This window comes from Vulpes vulpes, chromosome 8, assembly GCF_048418805.1.
Source record: "Vulpes vulpes isolate BD-2025 chromosome 8, VulVul3, whole genome shotgun sequence".
NCBI classification, from domain to species: domain Eukaryota; kingdom Metazoa; phylum Chordata; class Mammalia; order Carnivora; family Canidae; genus Vulpes; species Vulpes vulpes.
Window position 1 is genome coordinate 44,304,763 of NC_132787.1, and position 10,855 is coordinate 44,315,617.

General features: G+C 49.8%; 1 protein-coding gene and 1 pseudogene across 2 annotated transcripts in view; both read right to left on the reverse strand.

Annotated features, from left to right (window-relative positions):
- Window positions 1-6,049: 6,049 nt before the first annotated feature.
- Window positions 6,050-6,785, reverse strand: LOC112917610 (nucleoside diphosphate kinase A pseudogene; annotated as a pseudogene).
- ADA2 (adenosine deaminase 2) overlaps window positions 6,532-10,855 on the reverse strand; it is a 32,648-nt gene continuing 28,324 nt past the window's right edge. Inside the window, exon 10 of one of the 2 annotated variants that reach the window (XM_072766368.1) lies at window positions 6,532-7,097. In XM_072766368.1, coding sequence (XP_072622469.1) covers window positions 6,797-7,097 — 301 coding nt within the window. In that variant the 3' untranslated portion in view covers window positions 6,532-6,796. Of the gene's footprint in view, window positions 7,098-9,059; window positions 9,242-10,855 lie in introns of those variants that run through there. The other variant, XM_072766369.1, reaches the window with a different exon arrangement.

The following is a 10,855-nucleotide window of genomic DNA, read 5'->3' on the forward strand; positions in this document are numbered from 1 at the left end:
GTGCCTGGTCTGATGCAACTCAAGCCCCTGGTGGCCCCAGACTGACCCACTAACTAACAACACCTGTTCACAACAGGCAAAGAGAACCATTGTGGATGTGACAAACCAGCCACTGCTCGAGGTGCACATAACGCACACAGCAGACACCCCTGAAGCACCGGGCTCTAGTGAACAGGGGACACTGCACCACAGGGCACTACAAGACCTCTTCTCCACAAGGCCACTACTTCCAAGAGTGGAAGATGTAGCTGACTTTCCTAACACATACAAACAGACATAGAGAGTTAGATAAAATGAGGAAACACAGGACTATGTCCCAAAGGAAAGGACAAAACAAAATCATGGCAAGAAAGCTAATGAAACATATAAGTAATATGGCTGATATAGAATTTAAAGTAATGGTTATAAAGGTATTTGCTAGACTTCTCAAATTATTCTAGAAAACAGAAGCAGAGGATAGCTTCCAAATTCATTCTATGAGCAGCATTAATTATCCTGATACCAAAATCAGATAAAGACAAGAAAGAAGAAAGAAAGAAAGAAAGAAAGAAAGAAAGAAAGAAAGAAAAGAAAGAACAGATGAATATAGATCTGATGAATATCCCTGATGAAAATAGATGCAAAACTCCTCAACAAAATACTAGCAAATTGAATCCAATAATACATTAAAAAGATCACCACAACTGAGTGGAATTTATCCCTTGATGCAAGGATGGTTCAATGTTCACAAATCCATCAATGTGATACATCACATCAATAAGAGAATGGCTAAAAACCATGATCATTTCAAGAGATGCAGAAAAAGCATTTGACAAAGTACAACATCCATTCATGATAAAAACCCTCAACAAAGTAGGTTTAGAGGAACCATACCTCAACATACTAAAGGCCACATGTGAAAAACCCACAGTGAACATCGTTCTCAATGGTGAAAAACTGAGTTTTTCCCCTAAGATCAGGAGCAATACAAGGATATCCCTCACCACTTTCATCCAACATAGTACTGGAAGTCCTAGCCACAGCAATCAGACAACAAAAAGAAATAAAAGGCATCCAAACTGGTAAGGAAAAAGTAAAACTTTCACTATATACAGATGATATGATACTATATATAGAAAACACTAAAAACTCCACCAAAAAATTACTAGAACTGATAAATTAATTCTGTAAGTCACAGAATACAAAATCAACATACAGAAATTCATTGTATTTCTGTTTTTTAGGTTTATTTATTTGAGAAAGAAAGAGAGCATGTGGGCACACATACGAATGTGGTGGGGAGGGACAGAGGGTAAGCCGACTCCAAGCTGAGCACAGAGCCTGATGCAGGGCCTGATCCCATGACCCTGAGATCACACCCTCCCACCTGAAACCAAGAGTTGCTCAACCGCCTGCACCTTATTTTTATTTCCAAATACATATGGCTTATGGGTTTTCTGGAAATATAATTAATTCAAAAAGTTAGTAAGGGATCCCTGGGTGGCTCAGCGGTTTAGCACCTGCCTTTGGCCCAGGGCATGATCCTGGAGACCCAGGATGGAGTCCCACATCCGGCTTCCTACATGGAGCTTGCTTCTCCCTCTGCCTGTGTCTCTGCCTCTCTCTGTCTCTCTCTCTCTCTTAAATCTTAAAATCTTTACAAAGAAAAAAAACAAAAAACAAACCAAAAATTTAGTAAGCATCCAGTCCATTCCACTGAGAGTAATACTATGGCAAAATTCTTGCCTAGTTATACTTTTTTTAAAAAAGATTTTATTTATTTATTCATGAGATAAATGGTAATGAATATTATTTATTCATGATCGGCTGAGGTCATGGTCTCAGGATCCTGGAATCCAGCCCCAAAGAATGACAGGGTAACAGAGCCATGGGATAACATGAGCCTGCCGATCACTCCTGAAGTAGAGTGGAAGAGAAGACACCACGCGGTCCCATCTCGCAGCTCGCCCTCACCACGGGCTTCCGTCCAGCATTAACTCAGGGTCTGATTTTCCGAAGGATGATACACCCTTCCCCTTTATCCACTGTTTCTACTGCCTTCCTTTTTTTTTTTTTTTTTTTTAAGATTTTTGTTTATTTATTCATAGACACACACACGGGGGGGCGGGGGGGCGGGCAGAGACACAGGCAGAGGGAGAAGCAGGCTCCACGCGGGGGGCCCGGCGCGGGACTCGATCCCCGGGGCCCCAGGGTCACACCCCAGGCTGCAGGCGTCGCCCAGCCGCTGCGCCACCGCCACCGCCACCGCCACCGCCACCGCCACCGCCACCGGGGCTGCCGCTCTACTGCCTTCCTATAGGCCTTGGTTTCTGCCCGGGTGCTGAGCTGAAGAGCAGGGGAGGAGAATGCTACAAGGGTCACCGAGCAAACCCACAGCCCAGCGCCTCGAGGGATAAGAAATGAGGCCTTTGAGTTCTTGAGTTCGGAGGCCGGGAGCAGGCTCCACGTGGGTCCGCAGAGTCCCTGGAGAGGGGAAGAGCGCGACCCAGGGCTAGGGCGGACGCCCCGGGCCAGCGCTGTTCTCCGCCTGCGCCTGCGGGAATTACTCCGGGTTAGAAGGCCGAGGGCGGATTTTGTTAGGTTTGATTCAGGGCATCTCTACACCCGACGAGCGGCCAAACTCAGGGCCCCGTCACGGGTTCCGGACTCCCCTGCCTGCAGCCAGGCGCCGGGCGGGGTGGCGGCGCGGGTGGCGTCTGCTCGTCTGTCCTGGCCGAAGTGTACGGGTTTGCTCGCGCCCGCACCTTCACCCGTCCCGTCTCTCCGCCGGCCGCTCGGAGGGCCCAGAGCCCCGCGACCCGCAGCGCGAGGCCCGCGACCGGCCGCCAGGGGTCAGCAGCGCGCCGCAGTCCGCAGCCCGCCCGCAGCCCGCAGGCCGCCGCAGCGCGCCCGCAGTCCACAGTCCGCCTGCAGTCCACGGTCCGCCCGCAGTCCGCCCGCAGCCCGCATCCGCCGCCCGCAGCCCGCCCGCAGCCCGCAGCCCGCCCGCAGCCCGCCGCCCGCCCGCAGTCCACGGTCCGCCCGCAGCCCGCAGCCCGCCCGCAGTCCGCAGCCCGCCCGCAGTCCGCCGCCCGCCCGCAGCCCGCCCGCAGTCCGCCCGCAGCCCGCCGCAGTCCGCAGCCCGCCCGCAGCCCGCCCGCAGCCCGCAGCCCGCCGCAGCCCGCCCGCAGTCCACAGTCCGCCCGCAGCCCGCCGCAGTCCGCAGCCCGCCCGCAGTCCGCCCGCAGCCCGCAGTCCGCCGCCCGCCCGCAGTCCACGGTCCGCCCGCAGTCCGCCGCCCGCAGCCCGCCCGCAGCCCGCCGCCCGCCCGCAGTCCACGGTCCGCCCGCAGCCCGCCCGCAGTCCGCCGCCCGCCCGCAGCCCGCCCGCAGTCCGCCCGCAGCCCGCCGCAGTCCGCCCGCAGCCCGCCCGCAGTCCACGGTCCGCCCGCAGTCCGCCGCCCGCAGCCCGCCCGCAGTCCGCCGCCCGCCCGCAGCCCGCCCGCAGTCCGCCCGCAGCCCGCCGCAGTCCGCCCGCAGCCCGCCCGCAGTCCGCCGCCCGCCCGCAGCCCGCCGCAGTCCGCCCCAGTCCGCCCGCAGCCTGCCCGCAGTCCGCCCGCAGCCCGCCGCCCGCCGCAGGTGGAGGCCGGGCGCCCGCGGGACGCTCCCTCCCGCCGGCTCGCGCCGCTGCGATCGCCCTTTGCGGCCCACGCGCTCCCGTCTCGGGCCGTCTCCCCCTAAATGACAGACCTGGGGCCTGGGACGGCCACAGCTGTGTGCAGGCCGGGGGCGGCAGGGAGGCGGGCGGACTTGCGGGCCCCGCGCCCTGCCCGGCGACCCGGACAAAGGGAAGGCCCTGAGCCCCTCGAGGGGACAGAAGCCCAGCGGGTTCCGGGCTTGGAACCGCCAGAGCAGGGCCCGGGTCGCGGCAGGGTCAGCTTGTCCTGGGGGCGGGGGATCGCGGCTCCCAGCAGGGCTGGCGGGTCTGTCCCAGGCGGAGGGCGTGAGGGCTCCTTAGGGCTGCGGCTGCCCCAACTCCACCCTCTGGGCTCACCGCGAGCCCAGGAGACCTGCCCTGGCACTTGCTTCAAACAAGAGTTGCAGCATGAGCCTGGAAGCCTAGTTACCCACTGCGTGACCTGGACGGAGCTGTTTGCCCTCTCTGGGCCTTAGCCGGGTCCTCAGTTAGATAAGATCGTCTTCTGGCCTCTCCCAGCTCCAATATTCTAGGAATCCAAACACCAGTCTTCCACCCTCCCCGGCCCCAGGAAGGTCCCTCCGGACCAGGACAGACCTCACCCCCCTCACATTTGGTCTCTGGCCAGTCCCCAGGCAAAGTCCTTTTGGAAGACTAGACCCAGGCCACCCTGAAGGAGGAAGCTTTTGCTAAAGGCTGGGACAAAATGAAACTTGGCAATTCTGCCCTGGCGGCACCATGACATGCAGGCAGAGTGCCATATGGATGTTTCTCTAGCAAAGTCAGTCGAAAAGTGCTCCCTGGACCCACCACACTCCCAGCCCCCAACAGCCCTGCCAGCCCCCATACCTTCTGTTTACACCCTTCCTGGACAAAGAAAGGACCAAGAAAGTTACTTACAGGGTAACTGCTATATAAAGAACATAGGATGTATGTGAAAATAATATATATAATCTAGCACTCTGGGCAGCCCAGGGCATGATCCTGGAGACCTGGGATCGAGTCCCACATCAGGATCCCTGCATGGAACCTGCTTCTCCCTCTGCCTGTGTCTCTGCGCCCCCCCCCCCCCCGCCCCGTGTCTCTTGTGAATAAATAAAAATCTTAAAAAAATAATCTAGCACTCTAACTTAATGTTGGCCTATAGATACAGTTAAATATATACATCCAATCCTCCAGTGATAGTTCTTGTGAGAGGCAAGGAATCCATCAATCAGTCACTCAATATCCTGGTCTTGGGAAGAGGGATGTTCTGGGATTCTGGACAGGGCGGCTGAGGCACATTACAGAATCCTATTCTGATGAGCTTTAAAAAGTAAGCAGGTGGCTCTTACTGATTATTTGGGCAGCTGTTCCAGAAGTGGTGATGTTTTAGATAGCTTTCAGGATCCCTTCCATGCTGAGACCCTATAACGTTTATCTCAGTTTTGCTAGTCTTCTCACCCCGATATATCTTCTCCTTGTTTTCCTCATTCCAAATGAGGAGCTGACCCAGAGCAAGATCCAGATCCAGATTCTGTGGGACTCTGAGGCTTATACATATTTCAAAGACCCTCTTAGAGAAAAATAATTTTTTAAGTCTTTTTTTTAAGATTTTATTTTATTCATTCATAAGAGACATACACAGAGAGAGAGAGAGAGAGAGAGAGGCAGAGACACAGGCAGAGGGAGAAGCAGGCTCCATGCAGGGAGCCTGATGTGGGACTTGATCCCGGGTTTCCACGATTACATCCTGGGCGGAAGGCAGCACTAAACTGCTGAGCCATCCGGGCTGCCCAAGAGAAAAGAATTTTAAACCACAAGTACAATTGGTCTTAGAAGAGGTACCTGCAGGTACTTGGAAGAGGCTTCAGTGACACCACAGGGAATCCCTTCTTATTTATTTATTTATTTATTTATTTATTTATTTATTTATTTATTTATTCATGAGAGACACAGAGAGAAAGAGAGAAAGAGGCAGAGACAGGCAGAGGGAGAAGCAGGCTCCATGCAGGGAGTCTGACGTGGGACTCGATCCCAGGTCTCCAGGATCAGGCCCTGGGCTGAAGGCAGGGCCTTCAGGCTAAACTGAAGGCTAAACTGAAGGCTAAACTGCTGGGCCACCGGGGCTGCCCAATCACTTTCTATTTAGAGATCTCTTCAAACTCTGAAGAGTCCATGAGTTTTTCCCCTTCCAAATTTTTTTTTTTTTTTTTTTGATGAAACATTTTAATCTGATGGTGGCCCACTGTACAGGGAGCACTCCCAGCTCCAAGAGGTCCCCTCCAGGTTATAAGGAAGTTCTCAAAAATAACTGGATTTGCAAGAGCCTGGCCCCTTGCTCATGGGAGGGAGAGGGAATGGAAGGGACAAAGCACTGAGGTATGCTCCCTCATCACTTGTCATTCATAAATCCAGTTCTTTCTTTTTTTTTTTTTTTCCCATAAATCCAGTTCTTAGCACAGCTCTTGTAATCCACCAGCTCTTCAGGCTGGATCCACAAGCCAATCTCCTTCTCCGCACTCTCCACAGAATTACTGCCATGGATAATGTTCCTGTCAACTTGGATGCAGAAGTCCCCATGGATGGTCCCAGGTTTGGAGTCCACAGGGTTGGTCTCCCCAAGCATCACTCGGCCTGTCTTTACCACATTCAGGCCCTCCCCACACCATGGCAACCACAGGCCCTGATTGCATGTACTTTACCAGGCCGGCAAAGAATGGACGGTCCTTCAAGTCAATATAGTGCTCCTTGAGAAGGTCTTCAGAAGCCTGGATTAATTTCATAGCAATGAGGCAGAATCCCTTTTGCTTGAAACGCTTGATGATCTCTCCCACAAAGTCACGCTGGACTCCATCAGGCTTGATGGCAATGAAGGTGTTCACCGTTGGCCATGGTCCTTTCCAGCTGCTACCGCCACAACTCCTTCTGGCGCCGCCCCCAAATCTTTTTCTGTTCTTTCCTTCCCTCTTGTTTGTTGGTTCCCCTCCCTTCCCTTGAGGCCTCTGGGACCAGAGGGACCTGCAGGATCAGCTGAGGTGGGGGTGGGGGTGGAGATGGACTACACACACAGGGAATCAGTAACTATGGAGATACCTGGAGAATGGTGGGGGCCAGGTTTCTCACTTCATGAATAACAGGGTTAGACATGACAAGGCCTGAGGCTGGAATAAATCCATGCTATTGAACAGAATTGGAGATATGAGTGCAAACTCATGTTTGTTTGCTTTTTTGAAGTAAACTCTAGGCCCAACATGGGGCTTGAATTCCCGACCCTGCAATTAAGAGTAATACCCATAGGGCAGCCCTGGTGGCGCAGCGGTTTAGCGCCGCCTGCAGCCCGGGGTGTGATCCTGGAGATCCTGGATTGAGTCCCACGTGGGGCTTCCTGCGTGGAGCCTGCTTCACCCTCTGCCTGTGTCTCTACCTCTCTCTTGCTCTCTCTGAATAAATAAATAAATAAATCTTTTTTTAAAAAAAGTAATACCCACAGATAAATTTGGAAATAAATATACATGTATATGTATAAATATTTTTTGTGTCTTATTATATGCCAGTAACAAACAAAAATTCAGTTGAGTAGCTATGAAGATATCTAATTGGCTTTATTCAGTGATTCACAGAATCAGACAGCATCCTATCTTTTTTTTTTAATATTTTATTTATTTATTTATTCATAGAGACCCAGAGAGAGACAGAGACAGAGACACAGGCAGAGGGAGAAGCAGGCTCCATGCAGGGAATCTGATGTGGGACTCGATCCCGGGTCTCCAGGATCACCCCTTGAGCCAAAGGCAGGCGCTTAACTGTTGAGCCACCCAGGCGTCCCAGTGATTATATTTTCTAAAATATTTTTTTAGATGTTTTTGTTTTCTTTTTTGTTTCTTTTTTTTCCCTTAAGATTGTATTTATTTGACAGAGAGAGTGAGCACAAGCAGGGGGAGCAGCAGTCTGATGGAGAGGAAGAAGCAGGCTTCCCACTGTGAAGGGAGCTCCACATAGTACTTGATCCCAGGACCCTGAGATCATGACCTGAGCCAAAGGCTGATGCTTAATTGGCTGAGCCACCCAGGCACCCCCCTAAAATAATTTTTATCAGGATCTCTAATCCTACATGTTCTTCTTACATGTGACTTTGAGTTTTCCATTGAAAAGTGGGGTCTCTCTCCCCTTCTCTTGAAAGTAGGAGGGCTTAGAACAGAGAGAGATGACCAACTGAGGTTGGCAGAAGTGATACCATGTGACTTCCAAGGTCAAATTAGAAAAGACAACAGCATTTCTGCTTTATTACCTGAACACTTACTTTGGCCACCATACTGCAAGGAAGTTCACATTGGCCATTGTGAGGACCTATGCCGAGCCCTGAGATTGTATAGAGACAAGGAGATACCTGGCCAGCTCCTGACTGCTCCAGCTCCACCACCATTTTAACCGTAACCTCAAGAGAGACCAAACTGGAATTGCCTACCTGGTCCCTTCCCAAATCCCTGGCCTACAAAACCTATAGGACACAATAAATTTATGTTATTTCTTAAACCATTAAGTTTCAGGATAATTTGTTACACATCAATAAGTAACTAGAATAGTAATGATTGATGATACCTGGGTAGCTCAGTTGGTCAAGCATCTGCCCTCAGCAGGGGTCATGATCCCAGGGTCCTAAGATCGAGCCCGCCATGGGCTCCCTGTTCAGTGAGCAGGGAGCTTGCTTCTCCCTCTCCCTGGCTCTTGCTCTCCCTTGCTTCCTTTTCTCTCTCAAGTAAATAAATAGAATAATGATTATAATAATAGTAGATTCAGGCAATAATCTTCAGTGGCTACAAAAACTAATGGGTTAAAGATTTGATGAGGAATAAGATTCTTACATAAAGTGTTTCCTCATTAAATATTTATAGTCACAAAGTGGAAATTTTTACAGTTCCAAATCCTGGCAGATATTTCCTTGACAAAGTGAACATCATCATAATGGGTCAGATTGACATCCTATACATTGGTATGCTGATAAATGTTTAACTGGCTGGGGGCAGCCCTAGTGACTCAGCGGTTTGGTGCCTGCGTTAGGCCCAGGGCGTGATCCTGGAGTTTCTGGATGGAGTCCCACATCAGGCTCCCTGCATGGAGCCTCTTTCTCCCTCTGCCTGTGTCTCTGCCTCTCTCTCTCTCTCTCTCTCTCTCTGTGTGTCTCATGAATAAATAAATAAAATCTTAAAAAAAAAACTGGCTGGAACAGCACAAGTGGGGGGGGGCGTGCTATAAATTTGTAATATTTGCTGATTTCTGTAGTGTAAAAACTCCCATGATGTCTCAGCTGCCTAGCTAGTGCAGTTGGTAGAGCATGCAATTCTTGATCTCAAGGTTGTGAGTTTGAGTGCCACTTGGAACCGAGAGCTTACACTAAAATAAAAAAATTTTTTAAGATTTTATTTATTTATTTAGGAGAGACACAGAGAGAGAGGCAGGCAGAGACACAGGCAGAGGGAGAAGCAGTCTCCATGCAGAGAGCCCGATGCGGGACTTGATCCTGGGTCTCCAGGATCACGCCCCGGGCCAAAGGCAGGCGCCCAACCACTGAGCCACCCAGGCGTCCCTAAAAAAAAAATTTAGAAAAAAGTTCCCACAAAGACCAGTTTCAAACCACCATTGGTTTAACAGCAGGCTGAAATTTTTACAATTGTTTGTTGTTTGCTGGTGCAGACTGCCTTCAGCAGGCCCTGAGTCAGGTGGCTCCTGATGTGAGGCACTGAGAAGGACAAGGCATCACTCCTGAGGCATTCCCCTGAAAATGTATAACCTGGAATCTCTTCACAAGGCAACATGGACCTGAAAACATGGACCTGAAATGAGGGATATTCTCCCAAATAACTGGTCTGGACTCTTCAAAAATGTCAGAGTCACAAAAGACAAGGAAAGACTGGGTACTGTTCCAGAGTAAAAGAAACAACAGAGGGTGTAACTAAATGTAACATGTGATCCTGGGTTAGGTTCTGGGGCCAGAAAAGAAATATGCCTGGAAGGGCCAGGGCCAGATGGTAGTGTTTTATCAATGTTAATTTCCTGATTTGGATGGTTACACAGAAGAAGAGCACTGTCTTTAGTAAATGTATACTAGAGCATTTAGGAGAAATGGGGCATAATGGCTGCATCTTAAGTCTTGAATGGTTAAAAAAAAAAAATAGGATCCATCATGCAGACATTGAAAGAGATACAGAGGGCAGCCCAGGTTTAGCACCAACTGCAGCCGGGGTGTGGTCCTGGAGTCCTGGGATCGAGTCTCACATCAAGCTCCCTGCATGGAGCCTGCTTCTCCCTCCGCCTGTGTTTCTGCCTCTCTCTCTCTCTCTCTCTCTCTCTCTCTCTCTCTGTCTCTATGAATAAATAAATAAAATCTTAAAAAAAAAAGAAATATGCAGATACATATACAAAGGATGATACTGCAAGTCATAAAATGTCAATAATTGGAGAACCTAGACAAAGAGTCTAACATTAGAGTATTTTGTACTAGTCTTGCAACTTTTCTGAAGGTTTCACATTATTTCAGATCATAAGAAAAATGTTCCATGGTTTTTCCTAAGGCTGGATCCCAAATTCTCACCTGCTGAGAAACAGGATGATTTGCATCTCCAACAACATTCCCTTGGTTTGAATTTTGAGAAGTCTCCCTGCCCTTCCCTGGGAGCTGTGCCAGCTGACAAAAAGCTCCAGGATCCAAAAAAAAAAAAAAAAAAAAAAAGCTCCAGGATCCAGAAGGAGGGGGCTGGACCAGGGAATTCATCATGGGCCAAATAATGGGGACTTGTAAAATAAGACTGGCAAGTCAAGGACTCTTGGTGTCTCAGGCTATTAGGTTTTTCTAGATCAGACAATTTACCTGACAAAGAGGGAAAAAGCATTTAACCTTACTCCAAGAAATAAATATAGACTACATAATTCGAATTACAAAAATGTTTTACAGAAGGCTTTGCTTCAGATTTCCTTGAAATAAATAGCAAGCCCCCAGGTGCAGCATGATTTCATTTATAAAAATTCAATTAACACATAAGTTTTTCCAAAAAACATATGTCAGGGTACCTTCTGGGAAGTCCTACAGGAGAAATAAGTGAAATCAGTTTTAACGACTCCACTCCTGGCAGAAATATTACTTAGTTCCAAGATGGCTACAGCCTGTTTCCCAGATAGTCATATCTTAGCATCTGATTCTGTT